The 12,779-nt window shown below is 29.0% G+C and overlaps 2 protein-coding genes across 2 annotated transcripts; both read right to left on the bottom strand.

Annotated features, from left to right (window-relative positions):
- Positions 1 to 10,632: 10,632 nt before the first annotated feature.
- On the bottom strand, positions 10,633 to 11,573 carry LOC140446121 (uncharacterized). Its single transcript, XM_072538654.1, has 3 exons — positions 11,439 to 11,573; positions 11,064 to 11,384; positions 10,633 to 11,005 (listed from the first exon to the last, which is right to left on the bottom strand). Exons 2-3 carry the CDS (start codon positions 11,285 to 11,287, stop codon positions 10,633 to 10,635), a joined length of 597 nt encoding a protein of 198 aa, XP_072394755.1. The 5' UTR covers positions 11,288 to 11,384; positions 11,439 to 11,573.
- A 5-nt stretch (positions 11,574 to 11,578) lies between these two features.
- Positions 11,579 to 12,544, bottom strand: LOC140446120 (uncharacterized). The gene is made up of 3 exons (XM_072538653.1): positions 12,058 to 12,544; positions 11,825 to 12,005; positions 11,579 to 11,766 (listed from the first exon to the last, which is right to left on the bottom strand). Exons 1-3 carry the CDS (start codon positions 12,169 to 12,171, stop codon positions 11,579 to 11,581), a joined length of 483 nt encoding a protein of 160 aa, XP_072394754.1. The 5' UTR covers positions 12,172 to 12,544.
- Between the last annotated feature and the right edge of the window lie 235 nt (positions 12,545 to 12,779).

Below are 12,779 nucleotides of genomic sequence, written 5' to 3'. Positions count from 1 at the left end.
GGCCTCTAGTCATAAATTTAAAAAACTATTAACAGAAACTTAATTCTCATTAGGATTCTATTCGAGTATATTTTTACCTGTCTGGTAACTTATGCAAACCTGTACACGGGTGCCAGATTGTGAAGAAAATATAAGATTTTAATAAAATGCTTATTGTTATTATCGTTGTATGCGTTTTGTGAAAAATAACTTGACTATTTCGAGCGAATATTTCAAATTGTTTTTCTACTTTGAGACTTGATAAATCTAAACCGGTTAGTAATCTATTTAAATGAAGCAGTTAAATGCTGCCTTTTTTTAATTTTCATTAGTTTACCAGATATTTAATTTGGTTATATGATTTGTTAGAAAAGGATTAAATATTTAATTGAAATAGACTCGACTGTTATCGTCTTAGAACACTCATGCGGAGGTTTATTTTTTAGTCAAGACTTGAGTTTTATCATTGTTTAAAAAAAAATCTTTTTAAACAATGGTTTTATGTATGTTTTGAGAAAATTAAATTTTCAATCTTTTAATCTTTAAAATGACGTTTGAAAATATAGTAAATTTATGGGTATGGTTTTTTGATAATGGTTTTGAAACAAATAAACAGATCGATATGCCACAACAAGAGGCAACACATATTTAGGGACAAATTAATCTATGTGTTGGGATAAAAGGAATAATAATTAACAAAACTTTAATAAATAGTACCCTTTATTTTATTTATTTATGTATTTTATAATATACACACCATTTTTGTATTTCTGTTTACATAAATGAGAATGTTTTTTTCAATCAACTCGCCCGATATGACTGTTTATGCATAAATTAAATTCGCGTTATTTTAATAGTTAGATAACACTTATGAAAATTCTAATATCTACACCATAGACAATATTAACAAAATAATAATTCAAGGTAAAAAAACAAAACAAAATTGTTTACATTAATAGTTATAGAAATCGATTGTAACATTGTTTGCATGAACTTAAATAAGCAATGTATGAGTTGGATCTATGTATGAACCAGCAATACTAGTTTAAAAATATTAGATCGATGTTTAACTACAATGGTATCAAGTCCAACAAACGTTAGGATAGCAAAGTGTTCAAGAAAAACTGCGGCAGAAAACTGAGTTTGTGGCTTTCGTGCAGTTTGTACAGATTTTGTCCTAATCTTAACCAGTCTCTTTTTTTAGTGCTGTTATGCGAGTTTTAAGAATTTTAATCCGTATTCGAGATGCATGTAATCTCCTTTAAAGTGTGTGATAATTATGAAATCTTTTTTTCTTGACCAATGGTGATAACGGCATATCTAAAAAGCTCATCAACAAAATCGTCAAGTTCAGAATTATCACTGTGCGAAACAGTATTGGCACTGGTTGATGGTTGTTTTTCTATTGAATACGTATGAAAAACGCGTGGTGTCGTTAACGAACCTTCCTCTTCTAGCTCACTATATTTTTTTGGTATAGCAGTACTGGGTAAATATTTTGCATTTAGATATTTTTGGTCAAAATGCTTACTGCATAGATTTTTTCTTAAATCGGGTAGCTCCAGACTTTCCAATGCAGCATTACCTACAACAATATTATTATTAACACAACTGAAAAAAAGCAACTTTCTGCACAATAAATTAAAAAAATAAGTTCTGTATTTAAGATATAGATAACTTGGCAGTTATGCCAATATATGTTTATATCTATATATATATATATATATATATATATATATATATATATATATATATATATATATATATATATATATATATATATATATATATATATATTATATAAGAGTAAGAAAAAAAATTTTTAGATAGGAAAAAAAATGGGAATAAACCACAATTAAAGGTTAAAATACGTTTATTGACGTTTCAATTTCCACTTCGGAAATCGTTCTCAAACATGTTTGTTTTTTAGAACGATTTCCGAAGTGGAAATTGAAACGTCAATAAACGTATTTTAACCTTTAATTGTGGCTTATTCCCATTTAAATAGTAATTAATTTAAAATGTCACAAGAAAATAGCTTCAGAACAATATTAGGAAAAAAAAAGATCCCATATCACTACCAAAAACAAATTTTTGATAGTCCTATGGGATCTAGTCATGGATGATGTTATCAGTGATTGTATCAACAATTACACTTTTTTCATTCCTTTTATTAAAAGATATGTAGATGATTTAGTTTTGGCACTTCCTAAGCACAAAATTAATGAAATAGTCAACATTTTCAACAATCATAATCAACATATACAATTTACAGTTGAGGAAGAGGTAGATGATTCACTAGTTCCTTAGAGAAGGTTTCAAGTCCAGTGCTTTATACAGGTTGGTGAATTGTTTGCAGTCGGTAAGTTTGGTATGGTTGATTCGTAGTCTTCTAATAGTCGATGCTTCTCTTCTAGTTATGAAGTCTAGGGAGAGATGACCAATAAAAGATTGAAGTTTATGAAAAGTTGTTTTGCTCTTTTGCTATAAGTTTTGTCAAGTATCCTCTACTGACTTTTTAAAAACGAATTTCGAGATTCGTTAGCTAGTTGAATTGGGGTGACTTCAGTCACCCCATGGTTGGTAGCTTCTGTGGCAAAACTATATGCTGTTTTATTACCAGTAGTTCCGGTGTGAGAAGGCAGCCATATGAGAGAGACTTACATCGTAAGCAGAGAGATTTTGGTATATGTCATGAATGTTTTGAACTAATAGGTGGTCAGTGAAAATTGTATTGACTAAATGGATATATGAAAGTTAATCTGAACAAATGGCAATATGTCTGTTTTGATGGGAGATGCATTTAAAAGCCAACAGAATACTATATAGTTCACCTGTGCAAACGTTGCATATTAAGTGTAACCGAGATGATCTTACCAGTTCATGTTTAGCGGTTACTGCGCAACCAATACCAGTGGTAGTTTTAGAAGCATCTGTATAGAGAATTAAATTCTAAAAATGCTTTCTTTATAAGAAGGTTAGAAGATTCAAGTTTGTTAAAAATGGTGAGTGAGGTATATGTTCAAGGGAGATCTTTAGCCCAGAGGGGAAGTAAAGTTAGAGGAAATGAACTAGTCTGAAAAAGGTCAATATTTTTAAGTAGTGGACAAATTAATTGAGGTATAGGTTTTATGATAAGGTGTTGGTTATTGTTAGTGGACGAAGACGCCATTGTGGCAATTAGGGAATGAACGGGATTAATTGGATTTGCGGATGTTGATGCAGCATAAAAGTAGAAGTGATTATCGTCTTAGGGTAGGAGAAAGTTCATTAGATTCACGGTATACACTCTCAATAGGACTAAAGCGAAAAGCGCTCAGACCTAGAAGTAGTTTTATCGGCACCCCATTGAAGATGACTGAGGGTTTTAAAAATGTTCAACATTTTAAAACAATTGATTTTAAGTTCAGAGATTTGACTCTTTCAATTTAATCTGGAGTCAAACATAAAACCGAGAATTTTACATTAATTAACAGCAGAAAGTAGAGAATTGTTAAATAAAATTTTGGTTAAGGGAGTGAAAATTCTTCTGGAAAATTTTACTAATTTGGTTTTGTTCTCAGTGAGTGATAATCCTAGTTCGTTAGATCTATCTTGAAGTAGATTTACTACACTTTGTATAAGTTTATATCAGGTTGGGACCTCACCAGGGTTGAGTTACCAGTGGATATGATAACATTTGCCATGTTATTATATCCACTGGTAGCTTTAACATCCTAATATATAAGACTAAATAATGTAAACAAAATTGTAACATATAACTTTTAACGGGTTTTTACCCAGATATTTAGCGGCTCAAAACATGTTCACCTAGACACCGATGATGGAATATAGATTCCAAAAACCTTTTGTCTTCATGACAGCCCATTTGGGTTTTTTAATTTATATACCTTTTATAATGGATTTTAACAAAAATTTTTTTTTTGTAATGATTTTTCTTTTATATTAGTATAGATTAGGGCAAGATCTTTCATTAACGATTGTCAGCGGTATGTCAGTGGTAAATTTACTGGCTTCATTTAGAGGGTCGTTGGTGCCTAAGGAATTTTCGAGAAATTTTTCAAGATAATTCTAGAAAACCCTAATTTTTGTAAATTTATAGGATTTGAGTGCAGCTTTTAGTTCGAAATAGTTTATAAAAGAGTTCGGATAATTGGTATCTTGTGAAACTAAGGATGAATAAGGAAAGGGTGAAGGAAGAAAAGAGTATATATGGTTAGGTCCAGATTTGTTCCAAAACTTGTATTTTATCAAGTATAACCTTTTGATTAAAAAAGGGATTGGATATTTTAAGGTTATTTTTTATTAACAATTTTTTCTTTAAACTAGACTTGGGCTAGTATTTGAAGTACATAAAGTTTTCTTACTTAATTAAATATCGTGTCTAAATTTGGCAAATTTGGCAAAAGATGAAGTAAAAATATACAAAGAGCAGAAAACTCATGATATATGCCTATTGATCATCTGATGTTCCGTATTTCTTAGGGACTGTTCGATTAGTGAATGCGGGATGGAAGGAGATACATTTGAAATAAGGATTCTTTTGGTCGCAGAAAGAAGCCTGCAGATAAAGATGACGGTGAAATTAATTATGACGTTCGGTGTATTAGTTGATCAACGATGTCAGTAGAAGTGAGGAAAATGTAGATTCGATTATTCGAAATGCGAGATTTAAAAGTAATATTTTTTGGATAAACTATTTTACCAATTTCTTTAATATATTCAAATAAAACAGTATTCAAAATGGAGTACATGACAATAACTTGTCCCCTTTTAGAAAACGAACGGGAAGGAGGTCTAGAGACTGCGGCAACGACATATGATTTTGGGTTGAAACTGGAGTTGTTTTGTGTAAATGTAAATATTTAATTACTGTTCATGATGTGTAGTTCTGGTTACCCAGACCGTAACACAATACCTAAACGTGAGTACCTCAAGGACCCTCTCCCAAACTGGAAAGAAAGAAAAAAAGGATCTCACCTATTTCTTGGGATTTTCTCTGGTTTTCTTTAATTAAACCAATATAGCCACAATTAAATTCGACTATTGAAATATAAAACCAAATTTGATACTCGTCTTCTTATCACATTGTGCTTAAAGAACTTCGCTTCGTATTGTTAACTCGTCGATGAATTAATTTATCTGTTTAACACTGTTTAAATCTTTAAAATCCATTAGGAACTTTAACAAGGGTGTTTAACCTTTGACAGTTATTTGATGTTTTTTGAATCGAATATTTGAAGCTTTATTTATAAACTTCACCATTTTATTAAACTTATTATTAAAAAAACGGTTTGCAAAAGTGCTTTTTAGCTTCTAAACATTTATACTACTTTTGATATTTTTCATGCCATACGGCTGTATGTAGGCTCAATGAAAAGCTGGCGTAAAAGCACAATTAAAAAAAAACAGAACTTTCTATAACCACTAACAAGAAACAAGCTGAGATATTGCAGCGGACAGATCTCCCTTGCATTTTTCTGTGGCGATATTTTACGAGTACCATTATTTTAATGTTTCAAAACTAATTTACTTCTTCACTGTGTATGCTATTGATAAATCGAATTATAAAAACTAGATATTCTTTTACAATGTTCAATTTTCAGCTCTTAATGTTAATAAACAATGAAAATATTTGCAATTTCTTAAACAAGAAAAAAAAATGCTATTTGATTTTCTCTGGGCCATAGAAGGTTTTGGTTTTTTTAATGTTTTTTTTTATTAGCTTTATATTGAGCCTACATACAAGTGTATGACATAAAAAAGTCAAAGTTATTAGAAATTTTTATATGCTAAAAATTTGTTACTCTTCAAACTGATTTTTAAAAACAAATTTATTATATTCTTGATGTTTTTTTTTAAATAATTTAAAACGAAGACATAAAAAATCGATTGCTATTTACAAAATATCCCTAGAGTGACTGTTTGGACAAGTACAGTTGTTTAAATAATCGGTCTCCTGGATAAACAAATTGAATAACTCATAAACTGTATGGTCGTTCTGTATGACATTTAGCACACTTTAAAAACTCATTAACTGCCATAATTTTAAATAGTTGTATTACATATCGTTATGCAAAAAGAAAGTTATTAACATTTATAAATTATACTTTAAAAATAAGGGTTTTTAAATTATCTCGGTCAATTCTTTATGTATTTTAATTATAAAAATATCAATATTAGAGAACATTTTATGATCTATAACTTTTATTTTAACGTTTTATGCGCATAAACTTTTTTCACTTTTTACGATTGTTTAAAAAAAAAGCAAAGCAAAATTAGCTAAAGTCTTCACATAATTGTCATCAGCTACCCCTCATATACCTTTTAGAGACTTTAAATATCTGTTTAAGATTTTTTCAGCTTTTTTAGAGTTGTAGATCATAAAAAGTAATGTAACTTTTGAGAGTATCTAAATTAAAATACAAGAAACTATTAATCGAAATAGTTGCAAAAAACCTTATTTTTGCAGTTATTTATAAATTAAAATAACTCTTTTTTGTGCAAAAACATATAACATAGCTCCTTGAAATTATGGAAATTAATAAGTTATTACAGTGCGCTAAATGTCAATCAGAGCAAATAGTTTATAGGTTATTTAATCTGTTTATAAACATTTATATCTTTGATATCGTTTATGCCACAAACTTATATAGAGGCTAATGAAAAACTGATGAAAAACACACTTCCTAAAAAAAAAGAATCTTCTATGACCATTACGAGCCAAGCGAGCATTTTATATTTAAAACCAAAGCATTTTATTCTTAAAATCATACTTCCATTGTCTATTAACAGTAAAAGATGAAAATTGAAGGGACTCTAAATAAAGATCTGAATTGTGCGATCCAGCTTACAGATGGCATATGCGGTAAAGAAGTAAAAATTTATAACCCGTTAAAATGATGGTACTCGTAAAATACCTCTTCGGAAAAGTAGAATGGAGAACCATCTGAGCTCCGTTTTTTTTTAGATTTGAACTTTTTTAAAATAAATCGCGCTTGTAAAATTTGCAATATCTTGGCTTCTGTGGCACGTAAAACATAATTTTTTTTTAACTGGGGTAGCTCAACAAAAAGTTGTTTAAATAATCGCTTTCCATGATAAACAAATCGTCACTATTTTTATTAGTTACATTACATACCATTATGCAAAAACAAAGTTATTAAAATTTATAAATTTCTGTAAATCAAGGGTTTTTTGCAACTATTTTGGTGAATTCTTTATATATTTTAATTTAGAAACTCACAAAAGTAAGAACTTTTTGAGATCTACAATTTTTATTTTAACTATTTTTCTCTAAACTGGATAAAAAACGTTTTATAAGCAAAAGAATGACCTCTCACTTTTTAAAATTGTTTAAACAAAAACAAACCAAAATACCTGTATGTCTTCACAGATTTATTATTAACTAACACTCGTATATCTTTTAGAACCTTCAAATATCTTTATAAGATTTTTACGTGTAATCAATGATTTTTTTACAGATGGACTGGTGTATAAATTAGTTCTCCGATAAAGATGAACTTATTTCTACTTTTCAATACAACCAACGAAAACGTAAAATTCAAATGATGAATGAAAAAAAAATAAACATTTTTTTTAAGTTAATTACGTAACGGAAACGGTGTAAAATAAAAGAATATAAAAAAAGTTTCTATTTACTTACCAGAGTGTAATATCCATGTTTGACAAGCCGAAAGATTTTTTGTCGGAAATCTGAACATTCTTAAACCATGAATTTTGTATGATGATAAACCAAATTTGTAATAACAACAAATATTTCCAGCCATCTGTAAAAAACGATTTATTTATTATGGAAGTAACATTATTTTAATTTAAAATCACTTTTTTCAAATATTATCGAATGTATGTATTATCCGCTAAAATTTATTTCTAAATACCTAATTTGTTCATTTCTCATACAAATGTTTTTTGTTTTAAACACACAGAATTAAAATGTTTTACTTACCTCGGACCAAATTTTTGTAATACACTTCCAAATAAAATAAACTATTTAAATTCTTTAAACTTATTTAGATATAGGATTTAGAAGCCACAGTACGTTTATGTACAATTTTAGTTGACACGATATTTACTAGTTGATAGTAATAACTCTATTTTAAATGAATATCTTAAGTGATTCAAGGTCTGTTTTTTGTTACATGTTTATTTGTAAATAATCCTGTTACTACTATGTCAGTGAAATATTGCAACGCTGGTGAATTTAATTCAATGGATCAAAAATGGACGTTAAGTCTAGTCTTTAACTTTTTCACATAGCACCATCTAGTATAACGTATATCAAACAAACAATGGTATATTAAAATCTATTGAGACAGAAAGAGTGGTGACATCTAGTGACTGTCTCAATTAGAATCAAACAAATTTATACATTGCGTTGGCTAACTAGTTCTATTTAAACAATGGTTGAACTTTATCTGGTAATTACTTACATTAGTGAGGATAGTCGGATTTGTCTGAAATTTGGACAATGGATTATGTTTTATTTTTTATTCACTTTTCAATCTATACATTTTTTTACGCTGAGCTATAGTTTTTCTGTATTTCGCATTTAAAAAACTGATATTTTGACAGAAATTTCAAGATGCCGCCGCCATTACAGCTGCTGTCAATGATGTGCGTGTGCGTAGTACATACTTCTTGATCCAATGTTGCCACACTTTTTAAATATATTGTTTATTGTGAAAATATTATTTCTCAAGCTTCTCAAGTATAATAATAAATAATGATAATGAGTATCATTTCCGTTTTCTGTTTCTAAGGGATTCGTATAACTGTATTTCATTTGTTATTCACTTATGTTATTACATATAGATTATAGTTTATTTCGTTTTATGTTGTATTTAGTTGGATGCATTAGTTATTAACTTCTTTATTAATTTACATAGTTAGATGTGATTATATTAATTAAGATTAGGTTTTAATTTGTTTTTTTTTATTGGTACCCCATTTTGCTTATTTAAAGTACGCCGTAGCGTGTTTAACTTCAACTTTCAAAAACGCGTGTGTTTTAAAGTTACCCTGGCAACATCAACAGTTTTAAATATTTAGCTGACCTGACAGGAGTACATAACTTGTAATGTCAAACAAATAATATAGGAATAAAATATTAGTAACAAATATTTCAAAAGCTTTATTCAAATATTTGGAAATCTCAATTGTCCCAATCTTTTAATCTTATACTTACTTAATATACTATACTGATAACGAGTTTTGCAAAAATATTTCCGAGTATTTCGTTTTATGTTGTATTTTGTTGGATGCATTAGTTATTAACTTCTTTTTTAATTTAAAGTTTTAGATGTGATTGGATTAGTTTAGATTAGGTTTTATTTTGTTATTTAATAGTCAATAATGATTTTTACAAAAACACTAATTCTGCAACCTGACAACAGTGTTTAAAACTTAATTTCAATATATTTACTCCACAAAAAGCAATATTAAGTCATATGTGGTACACTTTTATTAAAACTTAAAAATTTAATATATTTACTCCGCAAAAAAACAATATTAACTCATATGTAGTATACTATTATTAAAACTTAAATTCAATATATTTACTCGGCAAAAAAAACAATATTAAGTCATATGGAGTCTCTTATTAAAATTTAAATTCAATATATTTACTCCGAAAAAACAAATATATATGTGGCAACATTGAACCTGCGCAGAATATTGTATATTGTGCGCAAACGCGCTTGACTTGTTTTTCCAAATAAATAAATTTTGGCCATTTTACAATATTTTATATTTTTGGATAATTTAACGGGGAAAATGATTGGTATTTACAATTGATTTATAAATTTTATGTAACTACTAAGGCTATTTCGTCTTTTGATAACATTTTTCTCTTGTTAATTTTTGATTTCCTATACTTTTTATGATTTTTTTTTTCAATTTTTGTTACATTTTTTCACTTTTTGTATATTTCCGTAGACGTAAACATGAAAATTTTGCCTTTTTTCTATTTTTCAGGCTAAGTCCAACAAAAATTCGCATTTTTAGGGAGCCTCACTAATGTAAACAAATACAGTAAAAGCCAAATAAAGTTGCGTTCACGTCATCATTGTGAACATTTGCAGCGTTGTCAGATGGTTCATGAAGTATGAAAATTAACAGAAAAGAACTGAAGTAAACAAAAAAGGAGAAAGTAGCAAATTTCACACTATATTGTTACACAATCTTGAAAATTAACTTTATTCAATACCAACAATATTACAATACTTTTAACTAACTGACAACTATAAACTTCAACATTCAAAATACAACTGTTCCCCAACTGTCAAAAACATCTGTTATATATATTTTCTGACATTCCAAACTTCACTAGACATTTCAAGAATTTTCGATGTCATCTTGAATGTTCTCGAACTACTTCTTCTTTTTCGTCAATGGACTTTTCCTATGTGGGATAAATCTCACGTAACAATATTAAGTGGAATTTGAAAATGAGTGTTTTTTGTTAATTACATTCATGAATAGATTTCACAATAAAGGTGGTAAAGTTATTACTCAGTTACCAAACAATAAATATAATCAAAATAAAACCACAAGTAATAAAATAATTTTTTTTTTAATAATGAACGTATTTTCAAAGACAAAACATGACATTAAAAAAACAACATCAACGAACTAAACATTTTCTGAATCTGATTTCACATTAGTGTCACTCTCTCCACTATTAACATTTATTACTATTGGACTAATTTCTTGACGATCAAATATTCTTTCTCTCTCATACCATTTAAATATTTCTGTTTCAGTGTGATTGATAGAGTTTTTCCACATATCAGGAGTAATCATGGAAAATGCCTCATGCCACATGTTTAGGCAGTTGTTAGCGCTGTTACCATCTCTACCAATGTGCCTATTGTAATAATTTTTTGCTATGCCCCAAATTAATTCAATAGGGTTAAAGATACAATGGTAAGGAGGAAGACGTAAAACTTTGTGTCCATACCGTTCTGCCATATCGTCCACTATATACTTGGTTTGTGGTTTATTTCTAAAAAAATGTTTAAAATAAATGACATTTATATGTAAGATGATATTTGTATATTTACTGAGAAACGATGCGCAACAGTTCTGTTTTGAACATCATATGGGAATAAGGAATGTTTTGTTCTGTCAACCACTCCTCAATAGCACTTTTTGACCATCCTGTATTCGGAGTTTTATGCAATAACATACTGTGATAAGGTGCATTATCAAGTACAATTAGAGAAGGATTCTCTAAGTTTTGCAGTAACTGATATTCAAACCATTTCAAGAAATTTGCCTGGTTCATTTCTCCATGATAATCACTAAGTTGAGTTTTTGAACAAAATATTGCTTCAGCCCCCTCTATAAATCCGGTTTCATTTCCAGCATGGAGTATAATATATCTGCAATGATATTATTTAAATGTTCATATAACAACTTACGCTAATGCAACAAACCTTTTGCCATCCGTTTTAGTGGTTTTAACACTCTTTATATTTTCATTTTGCCAAGAATGACCAATGATCCCATTTTGAAATATCCAAGTTTCATCGAGAAACACGAATTGGTATATACCTTCATCCTTCGCTTCTTTATATTATGTTCTCATGAATTGTACTCTTTTACAAACAACGTTAGGTAATTCCATAAGTCCTCGTCGTGGATTATCCTTCATCCACTCAAACTCAAGTTCTTTGAGCAATCTTTTTAAAGAAGTGGTACTACCATTAAATAATTCTTTATCTTTCAGTTGGGACCACAATGATTGAACCGTTACGTGCTGTTCTAAAAGCATACAGAAATAAAATTATGTTAAATGTATATTTGTTATAATCATACTTACTTCTCTGGTACATATTATAAATGGTATCACGAATAGAGCTTGTATTTAAAGTTGTTGTATTTTTTACTCGTTTATTAGTGCAACGCTTTTTCTTTGGTGACTCGAACTGTTCACCTTTTTTCTGCATTTGACATATGGTGCTTACTGTTCTTACGCTGATTTTTAAAGCAGCAGCTACACGCTAAAATAATAGAAATTTTTATAAAAATAATGATATTTTATTCGCATATTACCTCTTGCACAGCATTTAAGGGTAACAAAGGGCCATTATTATTCCGTTCTTCTTCAAAATAGTTAACTAATGAAGCCACAAGTTCTTTGCTTCGACTATTTAGCTGTTTGGGCATTTTGACAAGTAAATAAATGTTTTTCACGAGATAACCTCAAAAATCGACGATACCACGAGTACAAAAGTCACAGAACACTGATTGAAAACTCAACAAACGACGCGGCAACATGACAATATTTCTGGTAGTGACTAATCCTCCGTCAATAATTGGCGGTTTCTTTATGAACATTTCAACACAAAATTTTACAATGACGACCGTCTAAATCAAAAAAAGCTATATATATACATAGCTGTATATACATTATTTTGTTACAAAAGTTTTTTATTGATCGGGTTATTTTTAGAAATGATTGTTTAGCAAATTAAAGTAACATACACTTTTCTACAGAAATGTAGCCACACATACAATAGAATTACGACCTTGGTGACGTGCACGCAACTTTATTTGGCTTTTACTGTACCCTTTATCTTTTGACAGTTTTTAATTAAATTTCTTTTAAAACCAACCAAACCACCACGTGCTGTTAGACCATGTTTCGACTTTTGTATGACTCTTATAATACTCGTTGCTATAATCTGACCTGAATTTTTACTTCTGACACCATGTTACGTTGTCTCTGTGGGCTTTTAATAATATTGACGACCAGTTTCTTTTTAATATCTTTT

Source organism: Diabrotica undecimpunctata, chromosome 7 (assembly GCF_040954645.1).
Source record: "Diabrotica undecimpunctata isolate CICGRU chromosome 7, icDiaUnde3, whole genome shotgun sequence".
Taxonomy (NCBI): Eukaryota; Metazoa; Arthropoda; class Insecta; order Coleoptera; family Chrysomelidae; genus Diabrotica; species Diabrotica undecimpunctata.
Note: the sequence above shows the minus strand (reverse complement) of the source record. Positions and strands in the feature narration are given on the sequence as shown.

What these genes read in the sequence shown, in the direction of transcription:
- LOC140446121 (XM_072538654.1), bottom strand. Translation starts at nt 11,287, where the DNA reads ATGAACCAGGCAAATTTCTTGAAATGGTTTGAATATCAGTTACTGCAA. An exon ending in CTGTTGCGCATCGTTTCTCA is followed by an intron (nt 11,006 to 11,063) that starts GTAAATATACAA and finishes ACATTTTTTTAG; the next exon opens with AAATAAACCACAAACCAAGT.
- LOC140446120 (XM_072538653.1), bottom strand. Translation starts at nt 12,171, where the DNA reads ATGCCCAAACAGCTAAATAGTCGAAGCAAAGAACTTGTGGCTTCATTA. An exon ending in CCTTAAATGCTGTGCAAGAG is followed by an intron (nt 12,006 to 12,057) that starts GTAATATGCGAA and finishes CTATTATTTTAG; the next exon opens with CGTGTAGCTGCTGCTTTAAA. An exon ending in TTATAATATGTACCAGAGAA is followed by an intron (nt 11,767 to 11,824) that starts GTAAGTATGATT and finishes GTATGCTTTTAG; the next exon opens with AACAGCACGTAACGGTTCAA.